At 37.5% G+C, this 16,242-nt stretch overlaps 1 protein-coding gene across 2 annotated transcripts in view; it reads right to left on the reverse strand.

Moving 5' to 3' along the window:
- Window positions 1-16,242, reverse strand: part of LOC120524986 (breakpoint cluster region protein-like) — a 103,973-nt gene that overhangs the window by 66,313 nt on the left and 21,418 nt on the right. The window contains exons 2-3 of one of the 2 annotated variants that reach the window (XM_039746903.1): window positions 14,795-14,868; window positions 6,901-7,022 (exon numbers count right to left, since the gene is read on the reverse strand). In XM_039746903.1, coding sequence (XP_039602837.1) covers window positions 6,901-7,022; window positions 14,795-14,846 — 174 coding nt within the window. In that variant the 5' untranslated portion in view covers window positions 14,847-14,868. Of the gene's footprint in view, window positions 1-6,900; window positions 7,023-14,794; window positions 14,872-16,242 lie in introns of both variants that reach the window. The other variant, XM_039746904.1, reaches the window with a different exon arrangement.

Below are 16,242 nucleotides of genomic sequence, written 5' to 3' on the forward strand. Positions count from 1 at the left end.
GCGATAAACGCATATTTTTTCATACGTCTCAAACCAAGGGGATGCGAGGGTAAAATGAATCGGGAAGCGCGCGTACATACTCACAACAACGTGTGAGCCTTGTATATATATATATATATATATATATATATATATATATATATATATATATATATATATATATATATATATATATATATATGCCCCCGATCTACATAAGGCTGAAATTTGGCAGGCCCATTCCTTACAGCTTACTTACAAAAGTTGAGCAGGTTTCATTTTGAAATTCTACACGTAACGGTCGACAACATCTTATTTATGGCCCCATCTTCACGAAATTTGGTAGGCGGCTTCCCTGCGCTAACCGAAACCAACCTACGTACTTATTTCGGTGGTATGATGCCACTGTCAGCCGCCATATTGAACTTTTCAACGGTCTTTGTTACTTATGGGCCCATCTTCAAGAAATTTGATACGCGGGTTCCCAATGCTAACTGAATCCTACTTACGTACATATATACGTCCATAGCCTGCAGCTCGGTCACCGTGTGAGGCGGCGTTGGGATGGGGGACCACGTTGTTGACTGCCTGCCTATATAAGGCCGTCCATCACTCCAGTCTCTACATTCCCTTCCTTGCTTCGCCATGGGATTCACGTCTCCCTGCTGATAACTACAGCCTTTTTATTTAATCCACAGCTTCTCCGCTGTTTTATTGTTCATTTATTACAATTATTACAAGTTATTGTGTAGGTATTTTAGACTTACTTTACATTGTTCAGGTACCCATTTCCTTTATCATTCCAACCGTACCCCATTAACATGTCTATCGAGGTGATCACCATCGATCAAAGAACTGTCACTTACTGAGTGGTTTCCATGCCTGGAGATGGCACCTACCTTTTCCATTCTCTTTGTTACATATTGCACGGCCATATCAGACTCACTCTTGATAAACGGAGGAATATTGTGTCTTACGTATTGAATGACTGGGACAGGTTCAAGGTGTGGACTGATGACGGTACAGGAGATAATTATACTACACAGGAGCACTATAAGAGTGAAATGCTTAAGCCCTTTACCTATGGATCTGCATGCGAGTTGATAGCTGCTGCTAAATTGTTCGGCTGTCGCTTTCAAGTGTACTGAAATGGCCAAATATTTTACACCTTTCAACAACCGCCAATGCCTCTTAAACATCTTAGATTCACAGGTGACGATTTCAGTAGTGGACACTTTGATGTTTATGAATGTTTAAACTCTCAAAAGCTGGATGTGAAGTTATTGATGAAACCGGTTGTATACTTACAACGCTTGACAGATGCTGAATGTCTCTTCAACACAAGTCCTACAAATACCGTCGTAATTGAAACAAACCATGAAACTCAAACCGATTATGACAGCAGCAATCCAAGCTGTGAGATTTGAAACAAGATTACTGTTCACATGACCAACTGTACGTTGCATGCTCCAGAGTTAGCTCAGCGCACAGCTTGATCATATTACAACCGGAGGGCCGAACTCACAATGTGGTATACAAAGAAATCCTTAACAAATAATTATTGGTATATTTTCCCTCAGTTTAAAAAGGTTTAATTTTCTTCTTAATAAAAATTATAAGGCAGTACTTCGCTGCTGTGAAGCGTGGGTATTTTGCTAGTAAATAATAAAATGAGACCCCAATTTATACACCCGTTCAAAAATACAACACTTAAATTTTTGTTTTTTCACATCTTCTTGCCTCCTCTCACATCCGTTTCTCAGACGGATCGAATTTTATTGCAGCAGCGCAGTTACCAATTTTTTTCACTACTTCAACAAACTTTAATTTAAAACCAGCTTCACATTTTTTTCTGATCGAACGCTCCATCATAGATAAGGGATGCTCTTATGAGAAAAGTGCATAAGGGTGTGAGATACAAAAAACACAAATCAGAACAAACGTTGCTTTGAAATAGTTCAGGTATTACTATGTGGTCACGTAGACACAATAGAGAGAGAGAGGTTAGCAGCAGAGCTGTTATAGCGCATTGCCGCACCCACATAGAAAAAAAAGGCTGTGTGCTCCATGGTTACTCCCTCAGGTGGGCGTTAGCATATCATATTCTCTTGGACCAATAGCGTAAGTTTTCTTCATTATACTTATACAACCAACATTATAAAATACCAGAAATTATATGATAAAATCAAGTCCCGACTTATCTGTGAGTATATACAGTATTATAAACTGGCATGTTGAAACGCCAGTTTATTACAACAGGCTTAATTGTACAGTGGTAAGTCTGTTCGCTTCAATCAAGTTGTGCTGTTCATCCAGTATGCTAGCCCTTACATCCATCTGTTTTTGTGTTTTTTGCTTCCTCTGTTCATCGAACATTGCTAACCTCTTAAGATTGTGTCATAGATTTCCAGGGATATGTCCCTGCCAGGACGCCTGAAGAAGCAGGGGACCGGAAATGGAACAATATTTTCCCTGGAGACTGCCAGGGGGTGCCCGGACATGGTTGGAACCTTGGATGACAGCACTTCCGCCACACCAGTAAGTGCTACCAGTGCTACCCGGAGTGCTTCCGCCACACCAGGAAGTGACGTTACGTGGAACACCTGGAGCCTATCCGGGTCATTATAAAAGGGCCTGCCTCCCTCAAGAAGCTGAGCCAGAGTTGGGACGAAGGAGACGAAGCTTGTGAGGAGGGGAGTGGAGGTCATTGAGGGAAGAAGAAAGAAAAGAGACTGAGACTGTTGGAGAATAGGGCATTGCGGTATTGTGTTTAATAAACGTGTGCATTTTGGACATTCTGGTGTCGGTGTGTCTGGGGGCATGCTTTTCACAATTGTCAAATGACATTACGCTAGAGCATGGGCTCCAGACATTTTATCGATTTATATATAGAGAGATTTTCAACATAATGTTTTAACATCATCATGTTGTCATACTCTGTTGTTTCTCTCAGTCATCATTGTTTTGGGGCTCTTGTTTCATGGTGATGGCCACATTAATAATGGCACTACACCACGGCCCTCACACAGCTTAAGGACACAGCTTTCCTACCTTGAAACACTTTTTTTTTCTTTTTATTTTGTACACGTACTTTTGTGTTCACCCCTGGTGACAATAATTATTGCATGAGGATGGACCAATGATAGACAAGAGCCCATTTGTCTGTTTAATATTTAAACACTATACTGTTTACTTACTTATACTGAATAGCATTTGATTATTACTATTATTATTAATTATTATTAATTTAGCAGCCAAAGCACTTTAGTTCAGAATCACTCTAATGCCAGGTTTCCTTTGCGTTTACTACAAATCTGCTAGCCCTGATAAAGCATCAGATAGCATTAGCAACAGAAATTGTTTAAACAAAAATAACAGCCTTTTAGCAAAGCATTTAAGTGATTGAGTGTATTTTCAAAAAAGGACATACAGCAACCAAGAGAAGCACAGGAGAGATGTGCTCAATATATAATTTTGAGTTGAATAATTCTATGCTTTGTGCATATGGAGCTCAAGGGAATTCTCTGCATTGCTACCTTCCCCTTCTTATCTGAGATGTTGAGTGAGAGACCCTTTTCCCATTGTCCTCTTGGATCTTTCAAAGGGAGGGACTGTAAAATGGTTTTATATATTACAGAGATTCTGTCCTCAAGACTGATCAATATTTTTTCCGGCATAGAGGTAGGTGTGAAGTGAAGAAAAATATATACTTATTACTTATGACTTGATACACTTAATTCACATACCAATACATATTGCTGTATAGCCTTTGTGAAAGTTTATTCTCTGTACATTGGACAAAAACATTTTAACAAATATTATTAATTTTGGAAAAAAATGTAAAACAATAAAAATGATTAGCTTTAAAACAGTAAAACTCACAAAACTTGTATGAAAAAACATAAAATGTATAATACAAAGCTGAATGTGAAAAAATCTCAGCTCTGTCGCTCCTCTTGTACGCTTCCCTGAATACCTCAGCTGTTTCATAGCAGTAGAGTGTTGTACCGTGTTAGCCACAGATTGATACAGGAGAAAGTAGGGTGAAATGACACCTTTTATTGGCTAACTAAACAGATTACAAATGCAAGCTTTCGAGGCAGCGAAGGCCCCTTCATCTTCTTCTTGACCAAATGCAAAAAGGAAAACCTCATTCCTAAAAGCCTCTTGATGGAAAATCCAACCATACACAGGTTACACCTTGCCTGATGAAGGGGCCTTAGCTGCCTTGAAAGCTTGCTGTTTCAGTCAGTCCTGAAAGCTAAAAGGTGTCTGCCCTTTTGACTAAACACACACAGTGCAAACTTAAAGAGGTTATTAACAGACATTGTTACTGGCACCTTAAACAGATTCCAGAAATTAATAAAATTTTACAAAATGACTGTATATATATACACTGCAATGTCCATGGGCACCAAACTGTCATAAGACCTGCACTGGAAGGAGGGGGCAAAAAATTGGAGAATAATCCAGCAATAATAATAGTCATAAAAATAATCCTCAAACTGGTGCATCACTAGAGACAGGACTATAACAGCAGACTTCAAACATTGCTAAAGATTTGGTTAAAAGTGCATGCATCTCTCAAATGGGCTTACATTAAAACAAATTTTTTCCTCTGAAGTTCACCATCATCAATAACTTGATAATCATACTCTTCACATTTGTTATAGTTGCATGTTTATCATTGCGACTTTTCTCTACCACCACTCCTGTATTACTCACAATTTTTAAAAAGTACTATATAAACAGGAGTTCACACTGAACATTTTTGTGCTATTATTTCACATAGTACTAAAAAATGTTACATGACAACGTCACCCTTACCAAAGTACTTCCTAAGGCAATTGACTCGTTGCATTAGTCCATGTGGCTATCAAGTGTAGCTGGACAGGTTTGGCATGAAAATTTGGGGGGACTTGGGCTGGCTAAATGACACCCTGGAATCGCACCTACTTCAAGTGTAACTAAGAGCAGAAACTATCAAATCATAGCTAAAAAGAACATTATCCATTGATACTGCGTTTCAGAACTTCAAAAGGCTTACAGAGGGCTGGTATACTTTTGCTGGACCTGATTGGTTCATCTAGGTACCATTGATAAGGCCTATGTGTTGTTTAGTGTTATACTGTAGTGTTCGTTATGCAGATATTCTTTATACCTCAGTTTATTTTTCAAATCAACATTTTAATCTATACTGCTTGATTACTGCACTCTAATTCACGGTTTAAATTTTGCCATTCAAAAAAAAAAATACCACCAGTAAATTAAGATTTTACACAAATGAAGGAAATGACACTGCAGTGAGCTGGCACAGGCCTAACAAAGTTGACCTGATCAGCACCATCGTTAGAGAAAGGCTCTCTGATTCATCATGGTAGCAGATCTGTGTTCTGCTAATGTTTCAGATTTTACTCTCATGCCCTATCCTTGTGTGTAAATATATCATTAAATAAATAATTCTTCTTTTTTTTTTTAATTCTTCAGTTCATAGCACTCCATATTTTTCACTACTTTATTCCTTATCTGGTGCAATTATTCAAGTTAAGTTATGTGACCATTCATATGATCTTTCATAATTCATCATAACCTCGTGCTGGGCCCATTATAAGCAAAAAGGTATATCTCAGTTTAACTAAACCTTAAACACGGAGCATTTACACTGGCAGTAATGCAACTCAGAAATCTATTCCCTGTTTTAAATGATAATAATTATTTTACATTTTAGCAATAGGTTTGGTTTCCACTCTTCCTTTTTAGTAATATCATTACTAATTTACTTAATTAGCGATCCTAGGAAGGCATTAAAAAAGGCTGCTGATAAGAGAGGGGTCTAATCTTTCCAACTCAGTATGTGACCATTTTGATCCTCTCAGAAACACGAAAATGCAGAAATCTTATCAGGTGTAAACACTGGCATAATAAGCAGGTTTAGCTTATCTACTGGGATGCAAGTGAAATGCAAAGGCAAATCGGCCACGTTCACTAAGGAGGATAATTTGAGTACACATTTTCTGACATTTCCTTTTTGTAGTTATGTGACATTTATAATTTATATTGAACATAATGCTGAACAGAAGAACTAAACATTACAAAATGACTAGTGGCTCCTGGATCAGGAAAGAGACTTCCACTGAGCCAGCATATGATAAGACCATTCACTGATGTGTAGTACAAAGGTCAGATCCCTCTTCCTCCTTGTCATTCTCAAAATAAATTGCCACTTCCAACTCAGAAACTAGACTTTCGGGAGTTCCTCCCCTAGTGCAGCCTAACTCATGAGTTTATTGGGAAGCATCATTCTTTGGGCTGAAGCAAACTACAATAATGATGATTATGATTAATGGCCAAGACTAGTTATTGGAAATCTCACTTTCCAGTCTTGAATACTCAGTGTGTTTTTGTTGTTTGGGTGCACAGGCTAGGTATACAGATTATGAAGCATGGGTGGAAATCCTGGGCCAGCAGAGGTTCGACCTCTGATAAGACTAAAATGTTATCAAATGTCACTTTTCCTCTAGTAAACTTCTGTTTCCTGTTTTGTTTCCTTGATTTGGACTAGGCAGGTCTGAAAATATCATGTTATGTATACATAACCCCATAGTATATTTTATTTTCAGATTTTAAATATTACTGATTATTCCTGTGCCAAACATAAGCTTATCTGCCCTGATACCAAATCTGAGCACAAACCAGAATACCCTCTGAGCTCTCTTTGTGAATAGGACTGAGGTCAACAGGTAAATTTTTTAAATTTGAGATGAAGGAAACTGTCATCATCTTCCCTACTTGCAAATGCAGCTGATATTCTGACATTTTGGAAGCTTGATTCAGAAAAGTAAATTACATCAAAACCAAACTCCATTAGACACCATATGAAGTTTACAGTATGATATATGATATTTGACGATAGCAACTTACCGGAACTTCGAGTAATTCAATGCTGTCTGAGCGGAGCAGGCTCCGAGGTGAACTGGATGAAGGGATGAATTCATCGTCTACATCAAATACTTCTTCCAGATCCTCTTGTTCCTTTTTAGCTACTAAAAGAATAAAAACAAGGTTTGATGCACAAAATCGTAATTGATTTTTAGTCAATCAAATTACACATTGTTCAAATATCTAGTCACTTAAAACTGTTTCTGAGTCTGGGGAGCTAGAGTCTTTTTCAGCAGTATATGAAGAAAGATAAGAACAACCCTGGACAGAAAGCTTAAGCACTTCACTCCTACACCACACTGGCCAACTTGGAGTCAGCAATTAATCTAACACGTGTATTTGGGATGTAGGAAGAAAACAGGTGAACCTGAGGACAAACTTGCAGACACATAAGGAGAACATGGCTAGGCTGGAATTCAAACCCTGTGATTAACTAGCACCAACTATTTTTCCACAATGCTCAACTTTATCATAATCGATCTATCTATATAAAAACAAAGTAGTTTAATTCAGAAAGTATTCAGACCCATTCACTTTTTTCACATTTTGCAGCTTTGTGCTAAAATTATTTGAATTCATATTTTCCCCAGATCAAGCAACACTTAACGACTCAGACTGTGAAAACAAAAAAAGGGTCTTCAGATTTTATTTATTAAAAATAAAAAAAAACTGAAATATCACTTTGGTATAAGTATTTGGACCCTTTGCTATAACACTTGGCTCAGGTGCGTCCCATTGTACTGATCACTGTTCAAATGTTTGTTTGAAGTTCACCTATGGTCAATTCAGGTTTGCCCATGAATATGAAAAGAGCACACACCTGTCTACAGAAGTTTCCACAGTTAAGTAAAATCAAGTCATGAGATCAAAGGAATTGCCTGCAGAGCTTAGAGACAGGATTTTGTTGAGGCACAGAACTAGGGAAGGCTGCATCAAAATCCTGATGCACTAAACGTTCCCGAGAGCACTGTGGCCATTATAATTCTTAAATGAAAGAATTTTAGAACAAACATGACCTTTCCGAGAGTTGGCCACCTGACCAAACTGTGCAATCAGGTGAGAAGAGATGACCTAAAACCCAATAGAAATTCTTTTTGAGCTTCAGAGAATCTATGTGGAAGTCACCGAAAATTACAGAAAAACAACCATCACTGCAATACTCCACCGACCTAAGCCTCAGGAAGGAGTAGCCAGACAGAGGACTCTCCTTAGTAAAAGAAGCATTAACTCACTTTGAGTCTGCAAAAAGGCACCCAAAGGACTCTCAGACTGTGAGACTAAAGATTTTCTGGTCTGACAAAACCAAGATTGATCTGTTTGGCCTCAATTCTAAGCACCATGTCCAGAAGAAACTAGGAACTGCTCATCATTTGTGCAATACCATTCCAATGGTGAAGCACAGTGGCGGGATTGTCATGCTGTGGGGTTGTTTTTCAGCTGCAGGGACTGAGAGATTTGACAGGGAGAAAAAAAAAAGACCAAACAGCAAAGATGTCCTTAATGAAAAAATGCTCCACACCACTCTGGACCTAAGACTGGGCCAAAGGTTCACCTTCCAACTGGTCATTTTCCCAAACAAAGATAACATAGGAATTTCTATGAGTGGCCCAGCCATAGCATGGACCTAAACCCAAGCAAAAATCAATGGTGAGACCTGAAAACAGCTATCTACAGATGATCTCCTCCTAATCTCACAGAGCTTGAGAGAACCTGCAGAGAAGAATGAAAGAAAATTACCAAATCCAGTTGTGCAAAACTTGTTGCACAAGGGGTATGAATATTGTGTCAATGTGGCATTTCAGGTTTTTTATTTTTAATAAGTTTGCAAAAATATCTAAAATCATCCTTTTTCTTTGTTATTCTGGGCTATCTTGTGTCACCTAATTAATGAAAAATAATTTAAAGGCTGCAACATAAAAAATGTGTAAAAAGTGAAGGGGTCCACATGCTTTCTGAATACACTGTACATAAGCACCAATATCTCATCCAGATCCATGTTAAAAAATGTGCAGGATTCCCCTTCAGCTACATACTCGGCAGTTTGTTCCATATTTTCATAATACACTCTGTGAAGTAATTCTTGGAGTAAGTCTTCTTTTTCATTTCCACCAGTTTCTTCAAGTATTTTATTCACTATTTAATAGAAAGAATTCTGCTGAATCGATTTTATTTGATAAAGCTGAGAAATTTAAAAGCCTGGATTAGGCCCTTATGTAGCCTGCTTTGCTCATGAGTAAAAATGCTTAATTCCCTTAGCCTATCAGAAAGGAAGTGTCATGTATTAGGAACCGTAACGACAAACTAAAATATGCTGATAACAAAACAGTGACTGCTCTAGATTTGCATTTTCTGGAGTTCAGAATTTAAGGAGGTACGGTACCTAGCAAGTGGAAATTTTGGAGAGAGAGAAGTACTGCTTAGATTAAATAGGCTCAAGTCTAATAAATCACCAGAACCTGATATAATTTATCCTCAAAATCTTAAGAGGGCAGTTAGTACATATATAAAACTTTAACGTGTATTTTTCTAAAACAACATTGCAAATTTGGGACATTTTTAATGACTGGAAAATAGCAAATATTAAACTATTACTTAAAAATCAAGTATCACTTCTTAAGACCATGTGTGTTAGTGAGCAGTCAGCATGGACTAAGGCAGGAAAGATTACGTTTTACCATTGCATGTCCGTCTAAAGTATGCCTTCCAGGCTCTTCTGAGGTGGCATGGTTGCTGAAGGTAACATTTCCCTTTTCTCCCACAGCTCTGAGAAACCACACAAAGAGGGAAACTAACTCTGCCCCCTGCAGTCCCTCTGTCATAAAAGTGAGACACTCCCGGTATGGCGTGCCTCACTCAAGTGAGAGCAGACAGATGACTGCAGCTCCAACCTGAAACTGATGCAACCGAGAGAAAACCAAAGAAGCCTCATTTCATTTTTAGTTATTCTGTTTTTTTTTTTTCATTTTGCTATATTGGATGCACCACCAAGCAGCCGTTTCTGTTCAAGGACTTTGTAAATATGAAAAGGGACGACTCGGTCGGTGCCCCAACACTTCCTCTGTGACCAGTGTATTCCCTTAGTCAACAAATCATTTTGGAAAAATTGGACTAAATGGCCTGTTTTTGACAAAACCGGTCTAACATTGCAAATTAATTTAATATATTTTAGAAGTCTACATGGTTTCCCATGATTATAACTCCCTCTACACAGGTCCCAGTTACATTACCTTATATCAAGAACTATGAATTAGTTTCTTCACTGCCTTCTTACATTTTTATTTTTACTTTTTGATAATTGCTTTTTGGCGGTGACCAATAGTTGAAGTTCCAGTTATGTATCTGCTTAGTTGCTTTCTAATACTTTTGACAATAGCTTCTATGCAGTTTTATTTATTACCATTATGCTGCGGCTGCCATTTTTATCTTTTGAATACCTGAAGTACTTTGTACACAAAAAATGTACTACAAATAACATGCATTATTATTATAACATCCAGGTTGTGCACCTCTCTAGGGAAGATTGGTTGCTATATAAATTAAAATAGACACTACTATGTGAGAGATGGAGTGGCAAGAGAGAAACTTGAAAAACAAGCAAGATACAGAACACATATTTAAAGGTTTAAAGATTGGCCAACAACAGGCAAAGACTGGGCAAGTTGTTTTTTCTCTATTAATGTATTCAAATAAACCATCACATTAAAAATTATAAATATGTTATACTTTTTAAAATATTTAGTACAGTCTGGATATAAAAAAGTGAACATGAAGTCCCAGTATATTTATACTTGGCAACTTCTGTCTCCTCTGATACACTGGCATCACATTCAGGGCTCGTTCCTGCTCTGTGCACAGTTCTGCCCAAACTGGATTGTGTAAGTTCAGAAAATATCTTGAAGATAGGTTTAGAATACATATGGATGGAATAATGGACAGCACATATTATTTAACAAGCCATAAGTTCTGAATGCATTTACAAATACAGTATAATAACAAAAACATGCATACATGATCTGAGTGTATCCATCAAACTTCACTCTAAGAACCTTAGAAGTTTAACAATCAAGAGAAAACCATTAAAGTGCAGCAGTAATGGCAAGATTCATGTCCCAGTTGCACCTTTTGTGAAAATTACCCATTCACCCTATAGGTTTGCTCTGGTTTCCACTCAAAGACATGCATATTGGTTCATTTGGCGTTGTTAAACTGGACTCTGTGTGGACTGGCACCCTGTCCAGAGATTTTTCCTATCTTATGCCTGATGCTTCCAGGGGCAGGCTCCAACTTCTACGTGATCCTGTGCTGGATAAGCGGGTTAAAACTCTCTGTCTATATATAGAATATATAACATTCTATATATATTTATTGAATGGAGACATGTTCAACAGGTTTAGTTGTAATGATATGAGTGATATGTGATCTAAGAGACACTGACCACAGAATGATGGTTGATTCATCATCATCATCATCAAGTCCTTCCGTGAAAACCATAAACACAAAGAGGACTGTTTCATTTATGTTAGGTAGATTGCCCAGAGGGGACTTGGCGGTCTCATGGTCTGGAATCCCTGCAGATTTTATTTTTTTTCTCCGGCCATCTGGAGTTATTTTTTTGTTTTTTCTGTCCACCCTGGCCATCGGACCTTACTCTTATTCTATGTTAATTAATGTTGCCTTATTTTCTTTTCTTACTGTGTCTCTTATTTTTCTATTCTTCATTATGTAAAGCACTTTGAGCTACATTTTTTTTGTATGAAAATGTGCTATATAAATAAATGTTGTTGTTGTTGTTGTTGATTCCAGATACTGTGGTTCTAGAATTTCAGACACAATTTACAGTTACATTTAACATTTTGTTATTTGGCTGAGGCCTTTATCCAAGGCAACATTTGAGATAAAATTTGGTTATGGTTCTTTTGGCTTTGGGTTTTTGTTTTTCTAATTAGACCATAGGCAGGTGGAGTGACTTCCTCATGGTTACACAGTTGTCAGTAGCAGATTTGGAAACACAGCTTCAGGGTTTGAAGTTCAAAGCCTTAACCACTGCATCACACTGCCTGCCAGTTCAAAGAGAACAGAGTAAGAAAAAACATCCCTTGAGCATCGTTTCTATTAACGAGAGAGGTCAGAGAAGAACAGATAAATTAATTCAAACACATAGAAAGACCGCAAAAACTAAAATAAAATATAAGTGGCGTGCAGGGCATCTCTAAGCACACACTTTGAAGTGGATGGGCTACAGCAGCAAACAACAATAAAAGGCTCCTCTTCTGTCTTCAAGGCTAAGATGTGCATATGATCGCCAAAACCGGACAAGAAAGATTGGAAAAATCTGCCTGGTCTAATTAATCTCAATTTTTGCTAGTTGCAGGGTCAGAATTTGGAAAACGGCGTGAATCCAAGGATCCATCCCACCTTGGTACAGCAAGCTGGTTTGAGCCTAACACACACATTAAGTGTCTTAATATATGAATGCCAAAGCATAGTTAAGTATTGCTGCTTACCAGGTGTTTCCCGTAAAGGAGTCGGTCTATACCTTTTTCAAATGAATAATATCTCATGTCACAAAGCATAGACCATCTCAGGCTGGTATAATTAACCCAACAATGGCTTCAACTTATTCCATGATGAATTGCTGGTGTGTAATGTGAAAGATTGGATGATAAATTTATGGTGGAATAGGCAATCCCTGGGGCAGAAATTGATCTGGGAGGAAAGGCACACCAATGTTCCGACCCCTTCCAATGTGTCCTTCTTTCCTTCATCCATGTGATGACATCTAAAAAGGTACATTTTTCTCTGTTCTGTTCTCATCCTCCTGCTACTGCTGCTGACTGTTATTCAGGGTGGTGTAATGTTAATGATAGAGTTTTCTTTCCTTTTTGTTTCATCATATTGTTGTCCATTAAATATTCATCCATCCATCCATTATCCAACCCACTACAGTATATCCTAACTACAGGGTCACAGGGGTCTGCTGGAGCCAATCCCTGCCAACACAGGGCAAAGGGCAGGAAACAAACCCTGGGCAGGGCGCTAGTCCACCGCAGCCATTGAATATTATTTTGTGAATATTTTCATCATAGATTTTTTTGTTGTCTAATCTACTGTATTACTGTATATCATTGTTATATAAATGGTATTTTGTTTATTAAGCATTTTATAATGTATTAATTTTGGTAGTCCTTCCCCTGAATATGTTGAACCTAAAGGGGTGGGGCCCCAGTTGCTGAAGCTGTGAGACCACCCTAACTTTTTATTGTCACGATTCCTATCCTTCCCTCATGTTTTTCATGTTCACGTTTTTATTGATCCTATTTGAAATAGATCAGAACTGCTATTTTTGTTAACATCAGGTCATGACATGGTAGCCATCCACATCAACAGTTGCTATGAAGAGCAGTCTAGGGCTGTAAGATTGAATGCCGCTATTCAAATACAATTCAAATTTATTTAAAAGGGATCTTATTCAAATGCATACGATTGTAAAGGAACTGTTGTTTGTTTGACCTGTACTAATTCTGGCATCGAGTTACTCCAGACATGGTATGCAAAGCTCAGTACTTTACTGATCTATTTTTGCCCTTCACTTCTATGATCAGCCTTTTCATAATTTTGAATAGTCAGCCTGTTATCTTCATTAGTAAAATTTACAGCCAGTCCCTTTCACAACATTTTTTTATTTTTTATTATTTGTTTGTTGTTGTTTTTTTTTTAATCCCACTAATGTGCACTTTGATCCCCAAGTATACTGAGAGCAGTTTTTCTAAATGTTTCTTCTGTGCCATAAAACAATTATTTTGCATCTGATTCTATCCCATTTTCTTTTAAATCTGAGATCCCCGACTGTTTAATGCCAAGACCTTCTCATTAAAGCAAATGGAAAATAACTGTCTTAATTCTGATTTTTCTTTAATTGTAAATTCTCAATTTAAAGAGCCTTGTCTGTGTCAGCCAACACACAATTACTCTCCATCCTACATGCCTGCTGGTTTGACACATAATGCCAATAATGTAAATAATGAGGTTTATTTAAAAATATTCAGAACTCTTTTATTAAAATATTGCTACATCTGTAATGGAGAAAAAAAAGTAATTGTGCAGACCGTGACTTGATACTGTGATGATCCTGCTTTTTTGGGTGAGTCCACAGGTACCTACTGGCTCTTTATTCTGAATGTAGTGAATTAAATGGTACCCTACTGCTACCCAATTGTCACCTCCAAAATTATAAAACATGCTCCTGACATCTGGCTTCCTCTTGTCCATCCCCTGGCACCTCCCATTTTATCCAGATGTTATGCTGTCGTCCAACTGGGATGCCCATCAATTGTGGCACTGCCAGTGTGTGTGTATATATATATATATATATATATATATATATATATATATATATATTTTTTTTTTTTTTACATAAGATGTCACTTCAGAAAATTTTTTTTTTCTGGCTGTAGAAACTCTAGAGGTTTATTTTCACCAACATCCAAACACATGGAGTTTTTCTTTTCCTTTTCACCCTGACCAATCTATCATTATTCTGAAATTTTCCAATTGTCATTCTTCATTCACTTTTTTCTATGATCTTTTAGTTGGCCAATAAAAGGTCTCACTTTGCTTGACTTCTCACTACATTCATAATGGCTAACACGGTACAACACCCTATTACTATGACCTTTTAGAAATACACCCTAGAGCACATCAAAAATGTGACACCCTCAGAAAACCCAAATAAGCCATTAAACTTATCAGCAATGCAGGTGTAAAAGGAAGAGAAACTATCACACTGTACACTTATCACTATAAATATAAAATTCAGCAAAATATGTAAACAGTTTACAGTAGATGGAGCAAATCAATCAAGGCTCTTACAGCTTACCTTCAACACCATATTCTTGTAGGTAATTAACGGCTTCACTGTAGAGCTCCATATTTTCAGGCTCTTGAAAATGTCTGCTAGAATAAAAAACAACAAAATGAGTGTACTGCTTATAATGCTTTAAGTAAACCAAAGCTATCATTGCATATGTAGCCATTCCTGACTTATGATCTTCATACAACAGGATTTCCACCTGTCTGTTTAGTTGCATGTATGGTGCACAGAGCCAGTGTCCAGGGTTTAAATCCAAGGGTGATATCAGTCTGTGTTGATTTGTACAATTTCCATCAATCTGTTTGGATTTTCTGAGGCTCTCTGGCTTTTTTTCCCATATCTATAAAAACATAAGTAAACTGGCTGTCCCAAAATGGCCCTATGTAAGTGTGATAGTGGGTTACAAGTCTGGCTGGGCTCTGTAGACTCTGTCCAGGGATGGTTCCTGCCTTTTGCCCAGATCCTCTGTGACCCAGAACTGGATTGGACATTGTATGGTACATTAGAATGGCACTTTGCCCAGAAAATGTACTCATCACCTTGGACATTATTACATTTTGTTATACAACATTGAATCACAGTGGATAGAATATGGTTTTCTTACTGACACTGACAACAACAAATTATTGTCAATGTGAAAGCAGATCTCTGCAAAACTGTCTAAACAAATTATAAATATAAACCAGAAAATAATTGATTACACAAGTATTAACCCTCACTAACATGACACCCTGTGGTGGAATATGTTGCATGTAAGTTGATTAATACTTTTTATTTGCAGAATTAGCACTTTATTTGTTATAATGTTTAAAGAGCAAAGAAAATGGACCAGAACTTTAGTTAATGCTGGTTTTTTAGACTGAACTGAAGGCCACCTTTGATAGAAAGGGGCAGTTTCATAGCTTAATTGCTTACATTTCACTTCTTGGTTGTTTGTTTGAGGGATGCTGACAAGAAACAAAATTATTTGACTTTGGGGGCTGTGTCTGAGCTACTCCTTTGCTAAAAGGCCTAGGAAGGTGTGCATTTGTCAGGAGCTACACAGACGCAAAACTTGAGCCCTCTGCCATGTTGTATCCTGACCAACGCAGACCACTTAGGCCTGTTCAGATGATGAGCTGACCAGGAAGAATCAAATGCAACTATATGTTATTGTGACACCTGAAATCACACATCTTGCATTATCAGTTTGCACAGTCTTGGTTTCCAAAGCCACATTCTATTGGTTTGTATGTCACTAGTTATAATTAAATGTATTACCTTTAATACATAGTTAAAAGTGTAGCTCTTTCTCCTGCCTGTCTAACTGCCTGAGCTTAAAGATTAAGAAGGTGGAGGAAATGATGAATCGAAGTTGAATATCTGACCACAGAGTGGTAAGGGTATGGGATATGAGGCCATTTGGTTAAGTGTAAATAATGAAGAATACCAAAGGGCCCTACAAAACAACAGAA

This window comes from Polypterus senegalus, chromosome 3 (genome assembly GCF_016835505.1).
Source record: "Polypterus senegalus isolate Bchr_013 chromosome 3, ASM1683550v1, whole genome shotgun sequence".
Lineage (NCBI taxonomy): Eukaryota > Metazoa > Chordata > Cladistia > Polypteriformes > Polypteridae > Polypterus > Polypterus senegalus.